At 39.3% G+C, this 27504-nt stretch overlaps 1 protein-coding gene across 2 annotated transcripts in view; it reads left to right on the top strand.

Moving 5' to 3' along the window:
- TSR2 (TSR2 ribosome maturation factor) overlaps positions 1-27504 on the top strand; it is a 112609-nt gene that overhangs the window by 10297 nt on the left and 74808 nt on the right. The window contains exon 2 of one of the 2 annotated variants that reach the window (XM_044089059.1): positions 10293-10417. The exons of the other annotated variant lie outside the window; for it this stretch is intronic. Coding sequence (XP_043944994.1) covers positions 10415-10417 — 3 coding nt within the window. The 5' untranslated portion in view covers positions 10293-10414. The remainder of the gene's footprint in view (positions 1-10292; positions 10418-27504) is intronic. 2 annotated transcript variants of the gene reach the window in all.

The following is a 27504-nucleotide window of genomic DNA, read 5'->3' as shown; positions in this document are numbered from 1 at the left end:
AGTTGCAGCAGGTACCCCCTTACCTGGAACATGCCAAGAAGTTTACTTTCTTGCTCAAACATATTGTCATCAGAAATCATTTTAGCCAGAAGAATAAATTTGTCACTTTACCACCCTTTCTTAGCATGCTAAAGGTAGCAACTTGCGTAATGCAAGAGGGAGTTTGAATAGTGGGGTTTCCTTAACATAATCTTTGGCTGTAAGCACATCTAGGTAACTAATGCTTTCAGTGCTGTAGAAATAAGTAAATTTCAGAAACGAAGCAGTGGAATTCAGATAGTTTACCAAGCCAGTTACTTCTTATTCATTCATTTCCCCTGCTAAAAAAAAAAACCTCCAAAAATCTGGCATAGATTTTTAATACCTGTATTTTTGGGTTACAAATGAATAACAGAAAGGCTCCACTTAAGAATAGTAGTATCCACAAGTTTATTGAAGTGCTTTTTGTTCAAGTACCATACAGAACTTCATCAGAATAAAAAAATAAACAGATTTAAAGTAGAAAGCTTCTTTTATAACAATTCAAACTTGTGTGATTTTTTTTTACCTATAGTCAAGCTGAGCTTCTTAATTGCATTTAACTGCTTAAGTTGGATTTACCCCTATGCATTCTGAATCTTTCTTGCATTTCCTTGTTCCTAAAGAATCCTATAAATAAATGCACTAGTTTAAAAATGTGCTAGTTTAGAATGACAGTGTGTACACATTTGCACAAGAATAGTGACAACATATATAAAACAACATACATTCCTTGTTAAAATGTTCCTTAAAAACTAAAATTTGATCTATTTATCTTAGTACGCTTTTAAGTTTTAATAACAGGTGACAGAGCAAGTGTAATTCAAGCTAGGTTATGTAAAGGCATTCCGTTTGATTTGCCATATCAGTTCTAATTTCTCCAACAACAAAGGAGAAGGCCCCCCCTGTTATCAGGTTCAACTTGGTCTATACCTCTAAATTTAAAACTGTGGTTCTCAAATTCTACTATGTGTTTAGCCAGAGCATTTTCTGTTCTAGCCCGATTGATACTGTAAATATGTTCATGTAGCTGCTCTTTTAGTTTCCTATTGGTCTTCCTGACATAAAAAGCTGGACATTGGACTAAATAAACCTACTAATTTTGAATTACAGTTAAGTTTCTTGTTTAACTTATATTTTTGTTGTCTAACCATGAATGTTTGACCCACGTCTATATGTTTACAGTAGAGACTCTCATCTGAACATCCCTTGCAATCTAGTATTAGTCCTTTTCTTGTGCTCCAGTAGGGTTTTTAAATTATCTGTGGGTGTTCAACTATTTTTGTTCAAAATTGGGGTTCCCTCATTATTAGGGACCAGTTTTTACATAAGATTTCCCTTATACTGTTTATCTTGGTCTTCAAATAGGGGAGTGTACCAACCACTACTTAATAGTGAACTACCTGAAACAACACTAGAGCCCACTTTAGAGGAACCCTATGAGAGGAGTTTAAGAACTGAAAGTAGTTTTCCCAACAACAACTACACTATCAGTTTTATAATGCAATTCAGCATGGATGACCATAGTACAAGGGATGTTCAGATGTGAGTGTTGTCCCTACTGTAAGCACACATGTGGGTCAAACATTCATGGTTAGGCAACAAAAACATAAGTTAAACAACTGTAATTCTAAATTAGTAGTTTATTTAGTCCAATGCCAACAATGCCCGGCTTTTTATGTCAGGAAGAACGATGGGAAACTGAAAGAACGGCTATATGAACATATATACAGCATTAATAGGGCTAGAACAGAAAATGCTCTAGCTAAACACATAGTAGAATTTGAGAACCACAGATTTAAATTTAGAGGTATTGACCAAGTTGAACCTGGTAACAGAGGGGTATCCTTTTCCTTTCTTGGAGAAATTAGAGCTGGTATGGCAAGTCAAACTGAATGCCTTTACATACCCAGGCTTGAATGAAGCTTGCTCTGTCACCTGTTTATTAAAACTTAAAAGCTTACTAAGATAAACAGATCAAATTTTAGTTTTTAAAGAATATTTTAATAAGGAATGTATGTTGTTTTATATGTTGTCACTATTCTTGTGTAAATGTGTGCACATTGTTGTAAACTAGCACATTTTTATACTAGTGCATTTTATTTATAGGATTCTTTAGGAACAAGGAAATGCAAGAAAGATTCGGAATGCATAGGGTCAAGTCCAACTTAAGTTAAATGCAATTAAGAAGCTCAGCTTGACTGTAGATCAAAAACACATCACACGACAAGCTTGAATTGTTATAAAAGAAGCTTGGTACTTTAAATCTGTTTATTCTGATGAAGTTCTGTATGGTGGTGGTTGTTGTGTCTTTCAGCTTTTCCCGGTTAGGGGTTGCCACAGCGGAACTCCGGTCCGCTAATGATTGGCAATAGATTTTTACGTGCCGAGTTGCCGGCCCTGACGCACAACCTTCAATGAAGGTACGCCCATTCACGCATGTCTCCACACAGAAGACGCTCTAGCTGAGAATCGAACAGGACAACGTCTTACTGTGAGGCGACAACGCTACCGCAGTCAGTTCTGTATGGTACGTGAACGAAAAGCGCTTCAATAAACTTCTGGACACTACTGTTCTTCAGTGGAGCCTTTCTGTTATTCGTTTGTGAGTTTGCAATTTCAGAGGCTTGTATTTTTGGGTTACTCAGTATGTATTGTTTTTCCCACTGCACCATATTTATGTCCGTATACAGGGGGGCGCAAGCCGCCCCCATTGCTACTCCCTTTTTCTGCTTAAAATACTGTCCTTCAATATAAACAAAGTTGTAGTCTAAAATTATTTCCATCAATGTGACTAAAACTTCAATTTCATCAAAAGAATATGTTCTTAAATCCACTAGAAAGTCCCTAAAGCATTCAAGACCCTGTTGGCGAATAACATTGCATAAACTAACAGCATCTACTGTTACAAAACATAATGCTTTTGAATAGTTAACACCCCTCAATTTCGAGAGTCCTTGCAGAGGTGGTGGTATCTTGCTAAACAAATTAAGCTTCAAATCCACGTATTTTGCCATGGCATGTACCTTAGAAGTATTGTCATTAACAGTTGGCCTCATGGGAGGATCTCTCAAATCTTTATGAAGCTTTGGAATGCCAAATATGGTTGGCACTATGGGATATTTCACGTAAGGAAACTCAGTGTTTCCCCATTATTTGCCCTTGGTAAAATATGTTTTGCAAGAAAAAGTATATTTTCCTGTAAGAATATAATTTCATGTAGTTTCTTCATACTTATCAGTAATGTGAACAAACATTTTGTTACAATAGTCTTGAATATACATTACCACTACCCCCCTTGTCAGGTTTCATAACCCGTATGTTTTTATCTTGACAAAGCAATGTTAACAATTCATTTTTAGTCGCACAAGTATGGTCTTTAGTATTCAGGTAATTTCTGATCTCAAAATCACACCATTTCTCAAGTAACATTAAAGGAAGAACAGTAGGTGGATTAAAAGTGCTAGCTCTTTTTAACACACAGCTAACATTTTACACATTTTCATGGTTAAACATGCATAAAAAAATTAAGCTTTCTGATGAACAATTTCAAGTCCAACAAAACACTGTCTGTTTTAGCTTGACAGGTAGGGACAAATATGTAGCCTCTACTCAATACTTCACCATGCTCAGTTTGATACAAATTGTCTGTAAAGTTAAAAACATGAAAGTCACCTGTTTTGTTTGAAATTACTACTGGAGGTTCATTTGAAACATTTTCACCTACCTATCTGGCCATGTTCTGCCATCCATACTGCTTGCTGGTACCCTTGGTTGTAGTTTTTCCTCTCCTGGTTCACATTGTGCTGGTACCTCTGGTTCCTTTGGTTGTAGTTTTTCCTCTCCTGGTTCACATTGTAATTCCCTCTGTTCCTCATACGTTCCCAACGCCTCAAGGGCTCCCTCCCTAAAGGGGCGTCGCTGTTGCTGCCAGAATATATCACTTCCTTCTTATTGCTATGCTGTCCATCACTAAATGCCTGATTCTCATTGGTCTTCTGTGGTTGGGGTTAGGCTCGCCCCTCATTGTACTCAGTTCTAGCCCTTTCAAGTTTCTTTTCTTTACGTTTACTAATGTCTCTCTGTGTTGTCAGTTTTAGTATACACATTCAAGTGTTGTGTTTTGTAAGTAGCAAACAGTAAGTCTTTCTTAATCACAGTGTCTAAAGTGTTTGCTTCAGCAATATGCTGCTCAATTTCACGTTGGTTATGTTTAATTAGCAGCTCTAACAGTTTCAGCACCTTGCTTATTAAAAAGTTCAGTGAGGTCATGGTGCAAGGGCGAACCCTGCAACAGCCCAGTGGTATATGTCCAAGATCTAAGACCTCTGGGTATCAACTTACGCCTAAGACATTCCACCAAGTAACCATTTTCTACTTGCAGTTTACAGTGATGTAGTTGGTAATATACTATATAAGAACTGGAAAATATTTTCTTGTTATGGGAAAGATTTTGAGAAGTTTAGTGATAGACCATGTATAGTATATAGGACAGGGAATATCTTGAAAAAACTGTTGGAGGGCAGTGAAAAATTGGCTCCAAATTCAGCCAAGAGCTGGGGAACCTACAAGTGTGGATTCTGCAACCAATGCAGATTTATTTTTGAGGGAAACACACTAGCGGTAGGGACAACAAGTTGGTTACTTCATTTCACTGCACTTGGTTTAGTATATGTGGCAAAGTGTGTTCAATGTTTGTGTTTTTATGTGGGGAGTATTTACGAGCACAATCAAGATATAAGGAACAAGTTTATGCAAGCATGTGGAAACACACCCTGATCATTCTTTTTTATTTTTTGGATTGGATTTTGTACCTCAGAATATGAGGGGAGGGCCATGGGAAGATCTTAGTTGCCACATCATTTCTCTGTATTCAGTAAGGTTGAATGCTTGTGTGCCACCTGGCCTTAATGAATGTATTTCAGTCAGTAGTGTACTGCGTTTAAAGTCATACAAAGTGTAAACACTGCACCTTATGTTCTAACAGCTACCTTCTTTTGTACTTGACAACATGGGGTTAACAAATTTGATTCTGTTAATTGATGTGGTGGTTATGTGATTTTTTTACAATTTAAATATTGTAGAGTTTGTTGAACCTTTTAAATTCTGTTGAAGTCTTGGTTATAGACTGACAAAAGCACTTAATCTTGTTGGTTCATTACTAATATTTTTTTAAACTTCTTGCTGGCTCGCTGGTGTCTTCAGTACTTTTAGTTTTTGAAATGTTTTGTACTTGTTGTTCCTGGTTTGTCTTTTGCATTCGGAGTTTTTAAAACTGTTTTACTTTCTTTTGAGTCCTGTGCCATCCGCCAGTACTTTCAATCCCTTTATGAGACCCAAACTTAAGAGTGCATAGGGCACCTTTCTAATATTTTTATATTGTAATTGCAGTGCTCCATTCAGAATATATTTATTTGCTTACTAAAGATAGGAATGGGGTTAAACAGCTTTAAAACTGAAGTAAAAAATGAACCCTGTCAAATTCATCCACTTGAGCCACAAAATCAAATCTGATTTTACGTTTTTCAGCAATGACATGCAACCAAAAGTTAGACACTAAATTTAGTGAAGCTGTCCATATTTGAATAGTAAAAGCCCATTTCCTAAAATGTTGTACCTGAATTCATTAGTTGATTTTTAAAAACAAAAAAAAATAGGATTAGATTTAGGCAGTATAACAGTTGTAAAGTGATTATTTATATATATATATATATATATATATATATATATATATATATATATATATATATAATTTTATACCAATCTTAAACATGTTTTTGTGTACTATAAGTAAGAACATTTGCAAGTATGATTTTTTTTTTTTTTTTTTTTTTTTATTATAGCATGAATGTTGTTAGTGCATATGCTCCTCAAGTTGGGTGTGCGATGGATGAGAAAGAAAAATTCTGGAGTGAGTTGGATGAAGTGGTGATGACTGTACCCAAGGGTGAGAGACTGGTGATTGGAGCAGATTTCAATGGGCATGTTGGTGAAGGGAACAGTGGGGATGAGGAAGTGATGGGTAGGTATGGTGTTAAGCAAAGGAATGCAGAAGATCAGATTGTAGTGGATTTTGCGAAAAGGCTAGACATGGCTGTAGTGAATACGTATTTTAACAAGACGGAGGAGCATAGGGTGACATACAAGAGTGGAGGAAGATGCACACAGTTGGATTATATCTTGTGTAGAAGGGCCAGTCTGAAGGAGATTGGAGACTGTAAAGTGGTGGCAGGGGAAAATGTAGTTGGGCAGCATAGGATGGTGGTTTGTAGGATGACATTTATGATCAAGAAGAGGAGAATGTGTGAGGGCAGCACCAAGGATCAAATGGTGGAAATTGAAAATGGGTAATTGTGAGGTGGAGTTCAGGGAAGAGTTGGCACTGGGTGGCAGTGAAGAGTTACCGAATAGCTGGGTAACTACAGCAGAGCTAGTAAGAGAGATGGCTATAAAGGTGCTTGGTGTGACCTATGGAAAGGAAGGAGGACAAGGAGACCTGGTGGTGGAATGAAGAAGTACAGGAGAGTATACAGAGAAAGAGGTTGGCGAAGAAGAAGTGGGATTGTCAGAGAGATGAAGAAAGTAGACTAGTATAAGGAGATGAGGTGCATGACAAAGAGGAGATGAGGTACATGGCAAAGAGAGAGGTGGCGAAGGCTAAGGATAAGGCGTATGAAGAGTTGTATGAAGGTTGGACACTAAGGAAGGGAGAAAAGGACCTGTACCGATTGGCTAGACAGAGGGACCAAGCTAGTAAAGATGTGCACAGGTAAGGGGGATAAAGGATAATGAGGGAAATGTACTCACAAGTGAGGAGAGTGTGTTGAGCAGTACTTTGAGGGACTGATGAATGAAGAGAATGAGAGGGGGAGAAGGCTGGATGATGTGTGGATTAGCAAGGAGAAAGTAAGGAATAGGTATGAAGAGGATGAAGAATGGAAAGGCTGTTGGTCCAGATGACATACCTGTGGAAGCATGGTGGTGTTTAGGTGAAATGGCAGTGGAGTTTTTAACTAAATTGTTTAATGAAATCCTGGAAAGTGAGAGGATGCCTGTGGAATGGAGAAAAAGTGTTTTGGTACCGATTTTTAAGAATAAGAGTGATGTGCAGAGCTGTAGTAACTACAGAGGGATTAAATTGATCAGTCACAGCATGAAGTAATGGGAAAGAGTAGTGGAAGCTAGGTTAAGAAGGGAGGTGATGATTAGTGATCAGCAGTATGGTTTCATGCCAGGAAAGAGCACTACAGATGCAATGTTTGCTCTGAGAGTGTTGATGGAGAAGTACAGAGAAGGTCAGAAGGAGTTGCATTGTGTCTTTGTTGATTTAGAGAAAGCATATGACAGAGTGCCTAGAGAGGAGTTGTGGTATTGTATGAGGAAGTCGGGAGTGTTGGAGAAGTATGCAAAAGTGGTACAGGATATGTACGAGGGTAGTGTGACAGTGGTGAGGTCTGCAGTGGGAGCGACTGATGCGTTTAAGGTGGAGGTGGGATTACATCAAGGATCAGCTCTGAGCCCTTTCTTATTTGCAGTGGTGATAGACAGGTTGACAGACAAGATCAGACAGGAGTCCCCGTGGATTATGATGTTTGCAGATGACATTGTGATCTGTATTGAGAGTAAGGAACAGGTGGAGGAGACCCTGGAGAGGTGGAGATATGCTCGAGAGAAGAGGAATGAAGGTCAGCAGGACTAAGACAGAATATGTGTGTGAATGAGAGGGAGGATAGAGGAATGGTGAGGATGCAGGGAGTAGAGGTAGCGAAGGTGGATGAGTTTAAGTACTTGGGATCAACAGAGTAGTGGTGAGTGTGGAAGAGAGGAGAAGAAGAGTACAGGCAGGATGGAGAAGAGTGTCAGGAGTGATTTGTGACAGACGAGTACCAGTAAGAGTGAAAGGGAAGGTCTACAAGATGGTAGTGAGACCAGCTATGTTATATGGGTTGGAGAAAATGGCATTGACAAAAAGGCAGGAGTCTGAGCTTGACGTGGCAGAGTTGAAGATGTTAAGATTTGCACTGGGTGTGACGAGGATGGACAGGATAAGGAATAAGTATATTAGAAGGTCAGCCCAGGTTGGAAAGTTTGGAGACAAAGCCAGAGAGGCAAGATTACGTTGGTTTGGACATGTGCTGAGGAGGGATGCAGAGTATATTGGGAAAAATATGCTAGGGATGAAGCTGCCAGGTAACAGGAAAAGAGGAAGGCCTAAGATAAAGTTTATGGATGTGGTGAGAGAGGACATGCAGGTGGTTGGTGTGACAGAGCATGATGCAGAGGACAGGAAGAAATGGAAACAGTTGATCCGATGTGGCGACCCCTAACAGGAGAAGCCGAAAGAAGAAGAAGCAATAGGTAACTATCTGGACCTTAGAATTTGTTTTATTGCTGATTAATTTGATTCTAAAATTACATTTATTTTGTCATCAAACTTCTTAAACGTTTGAAAAAGCTTGTAGTATAAATTCTGATTTTGAATAAACCTGAACATCTACAGATATATTTGAAGTAAAATTTGAGGATAGTATAGCTTTGATCACATGCCTTCTAATGTCACCTATCCTTCAAACCAAAATTGTTTTGGATCAGTATTATTCAATGGTTATCTCTTTCTTAATGTTTTCTTTTTCTTTCATAATCTACAGTATTTGAAACTCTCCTGTTAGTTTAAAAGCTACCCATCCTACATCTATCTTAATTGAGTTATCCCTCATTTTGTATATAATAATTCTCACAACCTCCTTCTTTAATGTAGTTGTGAAATTCCAAGATTAGCAAAAGAAATTCAGGTCTAGCCCACACAAGGGAGATTTACTTGAACTTGCGAGAAAATCTGGTACCATATGAATAGATAATAAGAGACGTGTATCAGTGGGTGTACTCATAATGTGGTCCGTTAAGTTTGAAGAGCCCAGTAGGTAATCCATTGCAACCCCAAGGTTTGTGCATGCTAAAGGAGAGAGTAAATGATTTTTGTGGCTTTTGATGTCTGTATAGAAACAGCAAACCAAAAAAGAGTGAGAAATCCATTGGCTGTAAAAGTTTTACTTGTTAGGTTGTTTTTCTGCCCCATTACAGCTTTTCTTGTTTTACCAATACTCCTAGACCCAAACACTGTATCTGCCTAAGAAAGTCATGACTGTAGTACTATTTTTAAGCAATAATCCCATGACTGTGTGTGGGTATATCAGGATTTGCCCATGGCTGGTGTGGTTTGATCACAATGCAGAGCCCTTGTGATTAAACAAAGGCAACCCTGTGTAAATCCTGATATAACCACAAACAGGAGTGGATTATTACTGTTATACAATTAAATCTTTTAAAATAGAAATTGCTTACCTTTCTTAAATAATGTTTTTGTATAACGGCACTTTAGTCTTCTTCCATGTTATATTCCCTATACCGATGTACCAAGCATGAGTATGGGACTAGAGTTCCTGAGATGCAACTGAGAAAACAATCTCTGTTGCTGTTTTGTTTTACTGTTAAGGTTTTTTTTTTATTATTTACATGGGACAAGATGTCTGGTTCGATTCTCAGCTAGAGCGTCTTCTGCATGGAGACATGCGTGAATGGGCGTACCTTCGTTGAAGGTTGTGCGTCAGGCCTGGTAACTCGGCACATAAAAATCAACTACCAGTCATTAGCGGACCGGAGTTCCGCTGTGGCAACTCCTAACCGGGAAAAGCCGAAAGACACAACAACAACATGGGACAAGACAATGCAAAAATGTAAGCAAAACATGTAGGTTTCTGTTTGTTTAGTTTTGGAGAATGTGCCTGACATTTTTTTTTAATATTTTGCTATGTCTCTTAGTATAGGCCAGTAGAAAGTCGGCTGCTCAGTGGTACTTCAGAAGCTGGACTTTTTCTATTGGAATGTGCTCAATTTACAATAGGAATGCTGGTTGGGCTCCACTTTTTTTCTATTGGAATATGCTCAATTTTACAATGGGAGTGCTGGTTGTTGGGCTGTCCAATCAACATTCTTGTTTTTGAATACTAATTCCTGTACAATATTTTTAGAACAGAGACCGAAAGGTGAGCAGAGAGCAGGAGTAAATAAGTTTCTTCAGACTCTTTCAATTTATGCAAAACAATATCTACCTGTGGAATCGAATTCAGATTCATCAATTTAGTTGATTTTTTTTTTATTAGCAGGGCAGCACTGTTTTAGTTACCCAGTACTGTAATAGTGAATGGTCTTGTTTTTTCCCTCCATTGATGTTAAAGTGCTATTTTTTTTTTTTTTTTTTTTTTTTTTGGAACAAGAACAAATGTATTTGTGATGAACTGCTGAATCTTTTCCTGTGGCCGATGACTTGAAGTAATTCCAAGACATAAAGTAGCAAACATGAATCTGCAAGCTTACTGACAATGGTGAAGTCTTTAGAATGGTAGGTTATGTAATATTTGTCGGAGTTAAATGTTATTCTTTTATACATAAATATATCTAGATGTACGGTTTAAAATTGAGACACCAAGTATCACCAGACAGAGGAACTGTGATCTGCCACAAAAGGTCTCCTCTGCAAGTATAACCATGCACTACCATTTGAAAGACTATTCTGACAGTGTATGTGAACATCTTCCATATGTAGTAACAAAATAGGTGTAAAATAAAGTGATTAGGGTTTTGCTGTATAACATACTTCTGTTTGACATAATTTTTCTTCAGTCAATTTTCATTCACAGACTACATGACAGTAGAAAAAACTGTTGTTGTTTTTCTTTCGGCTTTTCCTGGTTAGGGGTCGCCACAGCGGAACTCCAGTCCGCTAATCATTGGCAGTAAATTTTTTATGGGTGCCAAAGTGCCAGCTCGATGCCCATTCTACGCATGCCTTTCAAATGCCACTCGACCATGGTGAGGATATCCAGACTCCACATAGACTGTATGGGTGTGAATTGTACAGAGTAGATCCCCAGTTCTTTTTCTCATGACTGCGGCAATTTAGCTTGTAATGTGAACAGTAAAATGAATAACTGTTCACGTTTCCTTTTTAACAAGCAAACTACGTATGCTAAATAAGCTGAAATTACATTCTCGCAAAATCCTGTCTTCTATAGATAAGGATAACAGCCAAAAGAGGAAGTCGCACATTATTTAATAGCTCTTGGGTTGCTGTCATGTCATTTACTTAATTTGCTGGCTAGTTGGCATATAGTGAAAATAAAAGGTTTAATAATACAATTTTGTAAAATAGTTATAAAGCCTCTTTAAGATTGAATATTTATAAAAACGCCTCCATAGCTTCATTTTAGCAGTTATTTTATTTGGTTGCTTTACAATAATGTAGCAATGTTCTTCATCTCACATTGCTGCAGTCCTTACACTTGGGTAGTCCGCTGTCCTCGGTCGGCCCGAATATCAAAGTATAAGGCTGACGTCGGTCAAGGCGCATTTGACTGACATCAGGACGTCAGAGTACAAATGCGCATGACCGACGTCATATCCTCAGTCTTTTTTGCCGCATGGTCCGATGCAGAAGCAGCGTTGCAAGTGCCGGTTGGCGTTCTGAAATTGTTCGATTTCGGAGTTTCAGACCGAGTCAAAGTTGGCTAAGTACCCCGTGGGGGAATATTTTAGTTTTTTCTTGCCTCAGTGGTTTACCGGATGTCAGAAAAAGTGAATAATTGTATTTCTTGTGGGAAACAGATACCGCATAGAGACTACCATACTTTGTGTATTCCTTGTTTAGGGCCTGAGCACGACGTTGTTGGGTGTCGCTGTTGTGCTAGATTCAATAAGCGCACTATTAAGAGAAGATTAGATTGTGCCAGGTTAGTCTTCGGGAAGCGGTGCAATTATAAAATGCCGACGGATGCTCCGACGCCCGCTCCTTCGAAGAAGCGCAAGGACAAAGCAGTTAAACCTAGGCTAGAGGAACCGTCAGTACCGGACGCCGGTTCTTTAGAGGTGTCGGTGGAGCCGGTGGTTCCACCGGAGGTTTCTTTGGGATCCCAGGGAGAGACTTTGTTATTGCAGGATGTGGCCTCTCAGGAGGCAGGCCAGGCTGATGGGGCTTCTCAGGTTACTATACTCCCCTCCCTGCCTAGGGTGGTTAGGGCCTCTCCTTCTGTTTCCAAGGCTTCTCCCAGGGGCAGGCCAGGTTTAGCTTCAGTTGGTGTTACCCCTAGCTCTTCAGGAACTGTGCCCAAGAAGCATATGCTTAAAATGGCAGAAGATTTGATTACTTTGATTAGGGGTTCTATGCCCCCTCCTGATAAGAGACCTAGGGTGGAGCCTGAGCTAGGGAGTTTTGAGCAGGCTTCAGATGTTTCAGAGTCTTCGGCTGAAGACTTGCAGGAGTACTCTCCTTATTCTGATTCTGATGTGGATGATTCTACTCCTTCTGCTTCTCCTCCTGAGGATTTTTCTTTTCAGAAACTCTTCATTCCATGAGGGAGCATTTTAAGTGGGAAGGTCAGGACTTCTCTGATTCCAGGAAAAGGCTTAGGGAATTTTGTTTTTACCCCAGCATAGGCCTTTGGCTATACCTCCTGTTTTGGATGTAGTGGAAGATGTTTTCACAGAGGCTTCTCTTAATCCTGATTCTTTGCCTCCTGCTCCTGTTAAACCGGATAGGTATTACAGGGTGCCTGAAGCTCATAAGTATCTTTTTAAGAGTCCTAGGGCAGACCCAGAAACTGTTAGCCAGGGGCCTAAAGGTGTTAAGGCTTCTGTTGTTAAGAATCCGGTTCCTGCAGACAAAGAGGCCAGGGCCTTGGATAGATGGGGAAAGAAAGTTTATACTTCTTCCACTCTTGCTATGAGGGCTTTGAATTGCCAGTTTCACATGTTGAAATACCAAAACTATCTCCTTTCACAATTGAAGTCTAAAGGTTATGCTCTGGCAGAAGGTATTGATTGTAAAGAGTTGCAAGATTTAGTACATGTTTCTGAACAGGTGGGTAAGCATTCTTTGCAATGTGGTTTTGATGCTGTACAGGCCTCGTCTAGGGTGGCTGCCACTGGGTCAGTTCTTCGCAGGCACGCCTGGCTGAGGGATCAAAATTTATCTGAACATGTTAAAACAAGGATTTTAGATGCTCCTTTACAATCTGACGTGTTGTTTGGTCCTCCTGTTGAGGCAGTTTTAAAGAAAATGGAAGACAAGGCTAAGTCTATGCAGACTGTTAAAGATGTTTTGCAGGTCCAGCCTCCAAAGTTTAGTAGAAATTGGCCTACTAAGGGGTGGACGATCCTTCTTATGATTCCCAGTCTAGGGGTAGATCTAGACGTGGTAGGGGCAGAGCTCAGGGCTCTTTCAGGCCTAGAACAGGGAGTTCTCCTGCACAGTCTTCGGGTGAGGGCAGGGGTCAGTCCTTTCGTAAACAGACCCAATGACCTACCTTTTCAGCTGCCAGAGCCTTCTCGTCTGGCAGCACCTTTGGGAGGAAGGTTGGCACTTTTCAAAGAAAATTGGAGTTTAATTACCCAAGACAAATGGGTATTGGATATCATACACCACGGTTACAGGTTTTATTTCCATACCTTGCCTCCTTTCAAAGGCATGCCAGACGTTCCTCCTCAACAAAGAATACAAGCAAGTTTCTCTGTTACTCCAAATAGGGGCCATACAGCCGGTCCCTATGCCAGAAGTGGGCCTAGGATTTTATTCTCGCCTGTTCCTAGTACCAAAGAAGGGGAACACGTGGAGACCAATTTTGGATTTATCTACCCTCAACACTTATCTGGACATTCCCAAGTTCAAAATGTTGACGTTACAGCAGCTTTTACCTCTGCTGGGCAAAGATCATTGGATGGTAACTTTGGATCTCAAGGAGGCTTACCTTCATGTTCCTATCAGACTGAGTTGCAGGAAGTATCTGCGTTTTCGAGCTGGGACTTCTCACTATCAGTTCTCTGCATTGCCCTTTGGCTTATCTACTGCGCCCAGAGTGTTCACGAAAGTTCTGGCTCCAGTGATAGCTTTCTTCAGGCTAAAAGGAATACAGATCTATCCTTATTTGGACGACTGCCTGATTCTGGCTCAAGGAAGGGAAGAGCTTCTTCATCATTTGGAATATGTGATAGCAGTGCTAAGATGCCTGGGGTATTCTGTGAACGAAATAAAGTCCAGTCTAGTACCCTCTCAGGACATGTGCTTTCTGGGTGTGAGACTGAATACAGCATCCCAGATGGCCTTTTAACCCCGGACAAACAAAAGAGTCTATCCCTTTACTTCCATCAACTATCTCATCAGTCCGGGCTGACTGCAAGGACAGTCCTTCAAGCCTTAGGGTTCATGGCATCTTGTATTCTGGTGCTTCCCAATGCCAAACTGCATATGAGGAAGCTGCAATGGTATCTCAAATATGTATGGACACAGCACTGCCAGGATCTGGACACTGTCATTCAAATAATACCTTGCGTTCAAAAGGAATTTTTGTGGTGGGCTCAGGAATGTCACCTAAACAAGGGACTCTCTGTGACCCGGCCAGAGGCGAGTCAGATTTTAACGACAGATGCCTCAGACAAAGCTTGGGGAGCTCATCTAAATGGAAAGTGGATACAAGACAAGTGGCCTGCCAGACTACAACATCTACATATCAACCTGAAGGAGATGTTAGCAGTCCAGTTTGCATTAATAGCTTTCAAGGATTTACTTCTTCCAGGGCAGGTGTTGATTCTAACAGACAACACAACTGTCATGTGGTACATCAACAAGCAAGGGGAACGATTCTTATCCTCTATGCAGGCAAGCAATGATTTTGTGGGAGACTGCTCTCAGTTTACAGCTCAATCTTCAGGCAAGGTTTCTGCCAGGAGCACAGGACTCCTTAGCAGATGTGTTGAGCAGACGAATTATGGATCCCCACGAGTGGAAATTGGATCCTCATGTATTTCAGAATTTGACAGTGTCATGGGGAACTCCAGACATAGATCTGTTCGCTTCTCCACTAAACCATCAGCTGCCAAAGTTTTGCACAAAAAGGTTTCATCCCACAGCTTGGAGAGTGGATGCTCTTTCTTTCAATTGGAGCAATCTTCATGTGTATGCCTTTCCACCTCTGCCTCTCCTCCCAAGGGTACTTCTAAAGGTCAGACAGGACAAGCCAAGGATGATTTTAATAGCTCCAGATTGGCCTCGACAGCACTGGTACCCATTACTGAGAAGTCTAGTACGGAAGCCTCCATGGCCTTTGCCTTCGATTCCACACCTGTTGTCACAGGGAGGACAGCCATTTGCTCAATGTCAAGCTTCACTCTCTGCACCTAACAGCCTGGCATATTCTGTTTTGAACCGTAGTGGGCCTCCACTTCCTCAGCAAGTTTTGAATGTTATTTTGGAAGCTAGAAGGCCTAGTACAAGGAAAGTGTGCGCAGATAAATGGAAGAGATTTTTATTTTGGAGTGCAGCAAAAGATTTTGATGTTTCTGAGCCTAATTTGAGTGTGGCTCTTCAATATCTTACTGAGTTACTGGACAAAGGTTTGTCTTTCTCTTCTATTAAGGTTCATGCTGCAGCAATTTCGGCTCACTATGATTGTGACCCACCTTTGTTTTCTCATCCTTTGTTCAAGCAATTTCTTAGAGGGGCAAAGAATATAAGAGCCCCACGAAGAGCTCCTACTCCTGCTTGGGATCTCAATTTTGTGTTGGAGAAACTCACTCTACAAACTTTTGAGCCTGCAGCTACTTCTGAGTTGAAATATTTATCATGGAAGACTGCTTTTTTGTTGGCCATTACCTCTGCAAGAAGGGTTTCTGAATTGCAGGCCCTTATGGCGGTTGAGCCTTTCTTGATTTTCCATAAGGATAGGGTATCTTTACGTACTAATCCTTCCTTTATGCCTAAAGTGGTTTCTAGTGTGGCTTTAAACCAAACTATTCATTTGCCTACTTTTTATGCAAATCCCCAAAATAAAGGGGAAAAGATTTTGCACACTTTAGATGTACACAGGCAGTTGCAATATTATTTGGACAGAACTAAAGGGTTCAGGCAGTCTCAGCAGTTGTTTGTTTCTTTTGCTTTGGGTTCTCAGGGCAAGCCTGTGTCAAAACAAACTATTTCTAAGTGGATTGGGTTTTGCATTGCTTTCTGTTATTCCCATCATGGCAAGGAGATTCCAGCTGGGATTAGGCCTCATTCCACTAGGGCTACTGCCACTTGACAGCCTTTTGAGGGGAGTGGCAACCAAGGATATTTTGGAGGCAGCTACTTGGAGTTCAGTGCATACTTTCTCTAGGCATTATCACCTACCACTTTACTCTAAATCCAGGGCTGGTTTTGCCACTGCTGTTTTGCAGGGCATTTTGGCAGCTCCTGCTTCCTTGTAGTTTGGCCATCCTCCCTTACCTCTGCTTTGGGATTCTACCCAAGTGTAAGGACTGCAGCAATGTGAGATGAAGAACATAGTACAGTTTTGTACCTACCATAAATGTAGATGTTCGAAGATCCACATTGCTGCAGTCCAATTTACCCTCCCTCCTTCCCCTCTGTAGTTAGAGGTGGTTGTGTGGGTTGGGTTGTAAATATTGTGTATATTGTATATATTGTACATATAATTAGTGCAAGGGTGGTTGGTTGTTTGTTTGCTGTCTTTTGGTTTTGACCTTTATGTTTAGGGTCTTCTGACATCTGGGGCAAGAAAAGACTGAGGATATGACGTCGGTCATGCGCATTTGTACCCTGACGTCCTGATGTCAGTCAAATGCGCCTTGACCGATGTCAGCCTTATACTTTGATATTCGGGCCGACCGAGGACAGCGGACTACCCAAGTGCAAGGACTGCAGCAATGTGGATCTTCGAACATCTACATTTATGGTAGGTACAAAACTGTACTTTTCATCTGGATATCTAATGTAGCATTTCATCTGGATATCCAAAAACCAGTCTGCAATACTTGACTGAATTGCATCAAAAATATTATTTGAATAAATACCAAAGTTTTTGGTGTATTATTATCATGCGTGTAATAATAATATTTTATTATAAAAAAATTCCCTTACAAATTTGTATATCGAACCAGTTATTTTTATTTAAATTATATCTGGCTATTAGATAATTAGATGAATGAACTTTATTTATAGATAAGAGCTGATTCCAGTAGAGCAAGTTTCTCTCTTAAAATCATACATTTTATTGGGTCTATATTAAATAATGAACGCTTATTCATCGACCCTAGTTCAGCGAATGCTGAAAATGCCATCGGGAACAGTGAATTTTTTCCCAGGGAAGAAAATCGTTGTTCACCAAAAAAAAAAAAAACCTTAACAGTATTTTAATGTGGGGGGTGAAGCCCCCCACACCCCCCCTACTTAAATATACCAACTCTGAGATCACACAACAGTGGAGGAAACGGCAAACTCCCTGAGAAAAAAATTTGCTGTTCTGGGTGTTCGGGATTTTCAGCATTCGCTGAACTAGGGTTGATGAATCAGCGTTCACTTTTTTAAGCGTTTGCTGATTCAATATAGACCCATTTTATTGGGATCAAAGGAGATCAAGCATTAATACATAAAACACTGGAAAAATAACTCTCCTCTTTCTTTTAATCAAGAATTTATTGGTTTAGCCAAGTCTCTGTGTGATAAAGAAATTTCAGACATAAAGCTTAAGACAAAAAAACTAAATTAATTGCTTGGGAAAAGTTGCATTCTTTACTGCGAACATTTTAAATTATTTTGTGTGTGTGAATATAATGTATTGTTTATGGACCTTGTACATGGTTACTTTTTATTATTGTAAACATAATGTTTTTTTATTGTTCTCATTAAAATAAAAAGTATTATTTGAATTCATCTTATTTTTTATAATGACTAAGAGATTAAATTCTGTGTAGGCATATGAAATACTGTTCTGTGACTTTCTAATCTCATTTCCGGTTTTCTTTATCAGATTTTGTCTGTTGTGAAATCAGAAATATTTGACAGTATGTTCCATACAGAATATATGTGATTGCCTAACATACCGTTGACACTTCTCACCAAATTAACTGTCACCACTGGATGAAGTGATTTGAGAGAGATTGGGTAGTGCTGCCACTTAGCTGACAGCTTGTTTTGTGTGTAAATTATAATCTTCTGCATAGGAAAACACTGCTTATATTTGCTGTAGCTACACAGAGCAAGTAGAGCAATGCGGTGATACTAGAGCAATGCAGTATTCTTTCTTGTAAGTGTACTGCTTGCATGAATAGGTTATTGACACTGAAATTCTCACACTGCAATGCAGAGCTGCATGGTTGCCTATATTTAGTTTAGCACTGACAGATTACTTTTTTGGATCATGGGGTTGCCCTTCTTTAGGGTCATTCAGCATCTATTTGCAGTACTTAATGACCCCCTTTTGTTGATCAAGATGCAATGTAGTACCTTTACTCTTAGCTGCAGCTAGGCTTGGTATCTTAAGCTTTTCTTTCTGAGCTGGGGCCTACATATTGCTCTTCATTGTACTCTAGACATTCAAGGACACATTTTCTCTTTCTTTATAAAGTTGTTAGCACATGCTGTTGTCAGTGCCAGTGTTGCTTTGTACCCTTTTTGTGTCACCTAGTGCCAGTATTATAAAATATTTTATTAGGACACAGCAGGGTTATGACTTTGAACTTAAAATCCTAGGTACCTCATTTATGAGGTGCTGTAAAGTAAATGTGTGTGTACTGAACTTTGGGAGGCTATCATTGAAAGGTGGCAAAGTGCATCTGCTGTGTTAAATGCTTGATTATAATTTTAGTAGTGTGCATAATTTGACACTTTCAGCATTTTTTTCTTTTACTGTACTTCATAAACGAAGCGAAAAATTGTTTCTTTTAAAGATGTGTTCAAAAAAAAGCTTAAAAATGGAGTCCTTCATAGATAATTTTGCCTTTCTTGTGTCAAGTAATGGCAGTCTTAGCTACTTCTTGACCATGTCATTACTGATGTTAGCTTTGGATCAGAGTATTGGAAAATGAAAAGGTTTGAGTCCTTCAAGTTTAAAGTTGGGCTTATTAAGAGACTTCTAAGATAACTACACATTGATTTTCAGTTTGAGTAGAACTGAAACTGTGGGGAGGGGGCAGTAAAAGCTATCAATTTGGGTAAAATTCAGTTGCTGGTTGACTGGTACTGTCTGTAAGAAGACATTTGAAGAAAGTAAGAGAAAATCAAACAGAAAAGAACGAACAAAAAATCTGACTGGGAAGAATTTTGCAGCTGTTCAGCAAAAAGCAGTTTAGCTTTGGTACAAGAAATGGCTTCCAGTAATTTAGAGGAAAGAATAAATCAAATGTATTCAGAGGTGTTTAAAATAATTGAAACACTGAAGACATGTATATAATTAAATAAGACTAGAAAAATAGAAGGAACTCTAGCTATTAAGATGAACTGAAAACTGCGAACATCAGAGGTGGAAATTAAAAGGCTGGCTGACGCAAGACCTCTCAAAAAGAGCTGTTTCAAAAACATGATGTTAGAGTGCACAAAGAAAACCTGATATTTTCTTCTGTAGTAGGCAAAATGGAAGGAGCATACAACACAACTACAAATTAGCAAGTGGACTAATGTTTCACTGCAGGATTTGTTAATCAAGAGAGCACATTGTGTTTATGCTGCAAATCTGTTTGACAGCAATCAAGGCTTGTATTAATAAAGCAATTATATCAGCAGAAGGAGCTGCTCCTAACAAAATTGTGCCAGAAGGGAAAAGTATTAAAATTGGGGACAGCTAAACACATTTATTCCAATAACCTGGGAATCTCAAGAGGCAGGCGTGCGATTTCAAGCTGCTGTATACAGCTGTCTTCATAATACTTTTTCCTGAAAGATCAGAGTCTATGTTTTATGCAGAATAGGCTAAGGAGGAAATGCAAAACTTTGTCCAACAAAAATGAGCTATCAAGCAGAAGGGGACTCTGATTCCCATTGTTGTGATAATAAAGCACACAGAGACTTTGCCAGTGAAACCTTTGCCACTCTTTCAAATGGAAATGCTTGAGAGGCCCAGAAAAGTACAGGAGTTCACCAGAAGAATCGGGAGTACCATGGAATTTAACCACAATCTGGAGATGGAGATGAACAGGAAGAAGACCAGCAAAATGGAAATTAGTGAATAAATGTGAGACTGCAAAGTATCAGTCACATTTTGTGAAATACAGCTGTATAAGAATAAGTGGAAAGAGTGGACTTTGTTGACCTTGATAAACTTGTAAAGAAAGCATTCACTTCATGTCATTTAATGTTTTGAAGGACTCTTGAGGGAAGAAGGAGAAAAGGTAACTTAAGTAAAACAATTTCTTTTCCTAACAGTGAAAAAAAAGAGAAGACAAACTAGACAGATAAAAGCATGTTTGTTAATGAGCTGTGATTTGGGGTTGTTAAGGTGGGGGGTTGTAGTGTAAAAAGACAGATCATAATCTATGTAGTGCTGATATGTTTCCTCTTAGTTATGCATAGGTGAACTTCTGAATTAAGACCCTTGGTTTAATCCAATAACAAATTTTAAGTGGAAACAAGTAAATATGAGGGCACCGAATATAATTTTCTTTTAGCAATAAATGTTTCCGCTTGTCTCTTAGGCTGCAACAGAGGACTACATTTGGCAAGCTGCTAATAGGGCAGTAAAAGACAGAACACTGGTTTCTTCAAGACTAAAAGTTGATGATTTCTGAAAGTATATAAGCAGTTTTCACATGTGGGTGAGGGTAATTAAAGATGACCAAAAAGAATAGACACCAATTAGTGTAAGTAGAAGCACAGGCAATATGACCTGAATTTCAGGTTAATTTGGGCATGTATTAACAGTTGTCTGTCACAAATGTTCCTGTTAGGAGGGTAAAACTTTATTTGAAGATGCACATAGTTATGTGTTTGTATTCAAGGTAACAGGTTATGTGGGTGTTTTTATGTCTTTATTAAAACATAATCTTGTAAAATGTGACATTGGTTCCAGTGCTGCTAAAGGGAAAAAAAACTGCCAAACATTAATGGATACATGTATCACAAAAGCTGAAAATAGACCTTCTTAAAAAGTTGACATATATAGTAGGTAGGAATAATGGTGTCTTACCATAATGGCGACACTTTCTATATTATCTTGGAATGTGAATGGACTCACAGACATAGAAAGGAAAGAATACTTTCTTATGTTAAGAAATGCACAGTGCAAATAGCAATGCTACAGGAGACACATTTGGAAATAAATGAGCATGTGAATTTGAAAAAGAGAGGATTTCAGGATGGATGTTCTGCAGAATATCACAGACAATGAAGAGGAGTACCTACATTTGCTAGAGGAGCTCCAGTAATGCTAGAAGGTGGGAGGGGGGAGATAAGAATGGCAGATTTGTGGTTGAATTGATTTGCAGCAATGATGATATATCTGGGGGCCTAGAGGGGAAAAATATAATAAGGTAGATTTCTGAAGAAATTTATGAAAATATTTGGTATGAAAAATATGAATTCAGTAGTAGGAACTCTAGGTACAGTAACTGGGCTAGAATTGAAAGAAATTGTATTTCACTGGAACATGTCCATTTAATTGAGAACTGTGATACACAACTAATAAATATTTAAGATCATGCTCCAATAATCTGTGAAGGTAAAAATGCAGGGTAATGAAGTAAAGATGAGACGGTGGAAAGTATCCAGGGAAGGGGAAGATAGAAAGTGCTTCAGAAGTTGTAGCTAGTGAGAGGAGTGGGATAAAATGAAAGTGAAGTTTAAAATAGGGTAGAAATAAAAGAAAAGTTGAAGTATTACAAAATTAGGGGAATCTCACAGAACAAAAAGAGGCACAATTGCAAACTGCTAAGGAGAAAATAAAGGAGTAGCTGGATAATGTGCGTGAGTTTAAAAAGATTGCTGTTGAGCAACTGTTTTTGATAGTAACTCCAAAGCGCAAAAACCTTTGGCACAACAACTAGGCAACAGTAGAAGGGGTAGTTGCCAAACTTAGTGAGCGTATAACAAGAAAAATAACCGTAGATCATGTAGAGGTATTGGAGATAGTTCAGAAATGTTATAAAAATTTGTATAAAGCAGAAATGTGGGGAAATTGAGAAAAAGAACAAATGGAATTGTTTGTAAAAGACTTAAATATGCCAAGGTTAGATGTAGAAGAGGCTCTGCAAATAACAGTTAAGACACGAGGTAAATGTGAGAAAAATGATGTATAACCAATTTACAGGAATGTCTCCAGGAACAGATGGTAATCTGTTAAAAGTTTGGAAACTAGGAGGGAAGAAGTGATAAATATACCTAAAGACATTTAAATACCCATCTGATACAGTTTCATATAGACCCATTTCAAATTTAAACTAGGATTTTAAAGTGTTTGTCTATAATGGTTTAAAGAATGGTGAAGATAATGCCAAAATTGATAGATATGGAGCCGTGTGGTTTTGAGAAGGGGAGGCAAACAATAGGGCAATGATGATCCAGAGGGAATCAGAATGTAAGAATGTACTGCTGTTATTGATGGGTCTTGATGTAGAGAAAGCATTTGACAGAGTAAACCGGGATTTTATAAGTAGGGCAGTGGAAGAATTTGCATTTCCTTGTATAGTAGTAAGGTTAATTAGAAGGATACAAGTAGGATTGGAGGCAAAAATCCTTTCTGATAAGTTGTGTCTGAACAGAAGAACCAGGCAGGAGTGTCCTCTTTCCCTTTGTGTTCTATTTACAACCATTAGCAATGAAAATATGGGACTGTGAAATTCAGGGATATAATTGATATGGTGTTTAAGAAAAATGGGTTTATTTGCAGATGATGCTATTTTGTGTATGATGGAGCTATAAAAGTTCATCTGTGTTGTGGTATATTCTAAGATAGTTCTGTTATTTTTTTCTGGCTATAAAACAAAAACTATAACTATAAACTACGTACCCGCACATGAATTGGTCCAGCATTACCCATATATATGGGGATATAATAAAGTGAACTATTTAGGGATATGGATTAAAAAATGATTCAGTTGTGGCAGCTAAGGATATGTTGGAAGAGGGTTTATATTACATAGTCGAAGTTTAATAACTTCGAACACGGAATGTTCAAACCATCCTGTTCGAAGTTAAAAAACTTCAACTATGAATAAAAAAGGAAAACAAAATAAACTGTTGTAAGCAGCGGGGAAAGCCCCCCTGCACCCCCCACTACTTAAATATAACAAATCGCACCACATTGAACAAAATGGAAACCTCCCCTTACAGAGATTTCCGTTGAAATGCTCGGACTTCTGCAAATTCAAACTTATGGTCTCAACCATATGAGTTTCGAACTTGCAGAAGTTCGGCTATCTGATAGGAACCCATTGGAAGAGACTAAACAAAAGATTATACAAAAACTGAGAAACTGGAAGCAATTGCCTGTGGGAATGGATAGCAAGATACAAGTAGTAAAATGTTTAGTTCCTTTAGTTTTATACACAGGTCAGGCATATTGAAGTTGTGGATAGTAGTTAATCAAGAGTTGAACGATTTTATTTGGGAGGAGAAGAGGGCAAGAGTCAAGTGAGATAAGTTGATCTTCCCAGTAGAGCAAGGAGGGTTTGGGATACCTGATGTGAAGGGTATTTTAGAGCCACATAGTTGAGGTTCTTTACATAACACAAGCATAAAGCTGCAATTCAAATTGGAAAGTGATGAGGAAGCAGGGGTTAATTCAAGAAATGAGGAAAGAATGAGATTTGGGATGCAAATACTTAAGGGAAATAGCAGTAATACTTTATGAAAATTATGAAAATAATATTTTGTAACAAAGTATACTAAGAACTAAGCCAACAGGGGAATGGAGAAAGGAGCATCTGCCAATGGGGATGAGTGCAATTAGGGGTACAGAGAATAGATCGGGAGGTAGAATTTCTGGAGGAAGATGGCAAAGGAGCCATGATAGTAGGAACAAATAGGGAAGGAATGGTAATACAGTGTGAAGCAGTGAAGAAGACCTTTGGATTGCAGGCTTGTAATTCCTTCCCTAACATGGATTGATATGAGTATAGACAAAGGGATGGGGGAATCCTAAAGGAAAGACGTGCACTGGTTGGTGAGTTTTTAGTTGGATGGAGAGCAGAAGTTGCTGTTAAAAAAAAAAAAAGGGATAATTAGTAGAGCATGTAAAATACTGCACTATAACTATGGAAATCAATCAGAATGGGTCAGAAAAGATTGGAAGTGAGATTAGATATGCAATTCACCAAGAAACAATATGGGATGACATATGCATGACTCCCAAATATACATCAAAATATAGAAGATTTAAGATTTTTGCCTAGAAGTGTTTGCATAGATACCCAAGTAGACTCCAAAGAATTTTTCCTCCGGTGGATGGCAAAGGTTGGAGGTGTGATAGGGGAAGAAAAGAGGTAACCTGGAGTATATTGAGTTGGCAGACTTTAAAAATTCCATACAGAATACTCTCAGGAATACTGGGTGAGCAGATGAGTGTAACTAATGAAATTATTTTTTTGACCTGGGATACACTATCTGAATTGCCTATACATAGTAAGGCCTTGTTGAGTTAATTCTGGTGGCTGCTAAAAAAACAATTACTAGAAAACGGAAATCAAATTCTAAACCAACTATACTTGAAATAGTGAATACTGTAAAAGTGATAAAAGAACACAAGGTGAGATCTTTAGGAAAGGGTAAGAGTAAATTACATAAAAATGGAAATTATAGGAACATTACTTGCAGAAAAATCTTTTGGAGGAGGAGTAAGATTTAAGAGAAGACAGGAACTGAATAATTATGTTGCTTAGATCAGCGGTCCCCAGCCACCAGGGTGTCTGGCACGGAATGAAGTGAAAATGTGAATGTGGGTATGCATGTGAATGAGTGTGTTTGTGTGTGAGTGAATGTGTGCACGAAAGCAGAATGTGTGCATAAAAGAGAGACTGTGTGTATGACAGAAAATGAGCAGTGAGATTGAGTGAGCTGTTATTTTATACTCGCTGAGCAGCGCTTTTGCTCTTTAGCGTGTGTAAAATAAAACCAAAAAGTGTTTCTGTCTGCGTGTGTGAGTGAATGCATGCATGAAAGCAAAAGAGTGTGTGTGTGTGTGTGTGTGTGTGTGTGTGTGTGTGTGTGTGTGTGAGATCAAGAGAGAGTGAGAACGATGTTAAGAGTAAATGCGCATGATCCCTGGCAGCAACAGCAATAAGGTTTGCATACCTCTCGACCATACCACTCAACCTCTTGCACAATAAATCTGGACAACACTCCTCTCAACCTGTTGGGGCAAAAAATATCGACAAAGTCACATGTCATGGGGGGCATAGGACCAAAATAGGGACACTTTTTAAATATTGCTCTTACAAACTTAGAAAGTTGATAGAGTAACCGGTTTTGCATTAGCATGAATTCTTCTGAAGGATATAGGTTCATAGGTTGGTACTAGGCTATCGGCCCTAGGGCCTATACAAACCTAGCCAAACAATTCCCTGGATATTTCTTCCCACAACATTTACTTCCATGGACCCCTGTCTAACAGGGCAACTGACGTGATCCCCGAGGTGACTCTCCTATCTCCCATCCAATTGTCAAGGCACCTCTTGAAGAGGGCCAAGGTGGCACTCTTCTTGACATGTATGGGCAGTCTATTCCAGAGTATGGGGAGTCTCTGGGTCAGGAACCTATCCCTCCAGCATGTTTTGTTCATTGTGATGACAGGGTTTAAATCCCTGGAGCATGTTGCTCTGAGGGATTGGGATTTCTTTAAGTGGGGCATGTCCAACAGCTCAGGGTTTGACATGGCCTTGTATGTTAAGCAGAGATCGCCTCTGAGTAGACGATATGCCACAGAGTATAGCTGGAGTTTTTTTTAGACGGTCAGCATAGGGCATCTGCTTTAGGCCTGTGATTCTTTTAGTGAGGTATTTCTGTGGCCTTTCCAGCTGTTGCAGATGTCTTGTAAGGTACATACCAAATGGGGCATTGTACTCTATAATGGGGTCTAATGAGGGATGATTGCAGTGGGACAATGACCTCCTTTTTTCTGGATGTAAAGTCCGTAGTGATGAGGTGTGCCACATAGAAGGATTTCCTGACTGTTGTGGCGATGTGATTATCGAAGGTGAGACCACTGTCCACCTGTGTCCCAGTCTCTCATCACACTTTCGGTGTTTAGTGTACTGCCACCTATGTGGTAATTCATGGGTGCATGTTTTTTCCCAAAGGGGATAACTATACATTTCTTGGCATGAAGCTTGAGCCCATGGCTCTGGCACCAAGCATCTGTTTCTGTAAGGCCCTTTTGTAGAATATCCACATCATTTGGGGATTTAATAATTGCTCCCACTTTTGAAGTCATCTGCGAACTTTGTTAGCTAGAGTTCCTGAGCGTTGGCTTGTACTTCAGAGAAGTAGATGCCAAACAAGAGTGGTCCCAGGACTGAACCCTGAGGTACTTCACTTGTCTGGAGCTGGATTTGGAGTCGGCTACTTTTGCAGTCTGGGTTCTGTCAGTAAGCCAGTTGGCAACCCATCGAGGGACATAGGGATTAATGCCCAGCTTAGTAAGTTTATCTGATTCCAGAGTGGGGGATGGTGTTGAAGGACTTCACAAGGTCCAGATAGGCTGTGTGGACTGCCTTACCCTCGTCCACAGCTCTGGAGACTGATTCGAAGAAGTCAGTCCGGTTCAGGAGACAAGGTCGGCCCTTTGCGAATGCAAACTGGGTGGTGTCCAGTGTTTGAAGGTTGCCAGTATCTTTGTTTATAAGTTCCATAATAATGCGTTCCATGCCCTTGCAGATCAGGCTCGTCAGACTGATGGGACGGTAGTTCCAGGATCCAAGGTGGATCCCCCCCTTGTGGAGTGGGATAACTGTAGCTGTGCACCACTCAGTGGGCAAGAAGCCTGAGGTGAGGCTATGAAGTCTGAAATTCAGTTGCCTGTCATCATTTACTGACTTCAGTCCTCAGTTTTTCCAGAGATGTGTCAAAAAAAAACACAATTTTAGAAGATATGAGGCAAAAGTCTGGACATTGAAAATCTGTACATTTGAGAGGTATGGTGAACAGAGCAAAATAATAGCGACAGATTTTAAATATTGCTGTTATAAGCTTATTGAGGACAGCAAAATATTTATGGAAAATGATTATTCGCTGTCCATCTGGCAGAAAAGAAGCAAGTGTATCCCAGTAAAGTAATCAGGGAATAGTAAAGGGCAGGTATGAGATTCAAGCTGATGTATCCAGCTGTCTTCAAAATATTTTTTTTTCTGGAGAATCAGAAATTTTTGAGTGCAGAATAGGTTAAAGAAGAAAAAAAGTTAACCTACAAAGAGTGAGCCAGCAAACAAAATGGGACTTTGCTTCTCATTCTTCTGATATTAACAAATCCCAGAGAGAGACTTTGCCAGTGAATCTTTGTCCATTGATAAAGAGGAAAATGTTTGAATAATGGAAAAGAAATCATAGGAGCTGACTAGAAGAATCCAGAGTACTTTGTACTTAATCAGAGGCAGGTGTTGGGAAATGGGGATGATCAGAAGGACCAGCAACTTTGTGAAATTAGTAAGTAAATGGGAGACTGTACGGCATCAGTTCCATTA

This window comes from Protopterus annectens, chromosome 12.part0 (assembly GCF_019279795.1).
Source record: "Protopterus annectens isolate FY-2018-M chromosome 12.part0, PAN1.0, whole genome shotgun sequence".
Lineage (NCBI taxonomy): Eukaryota > Metazoa > Chordata > Ceratodontiformes > Protopteridae > Protopterus > Protopterus annectens.
This window is presented reverse-complemented; position numbering and strand designations above follow the sequence as displayed.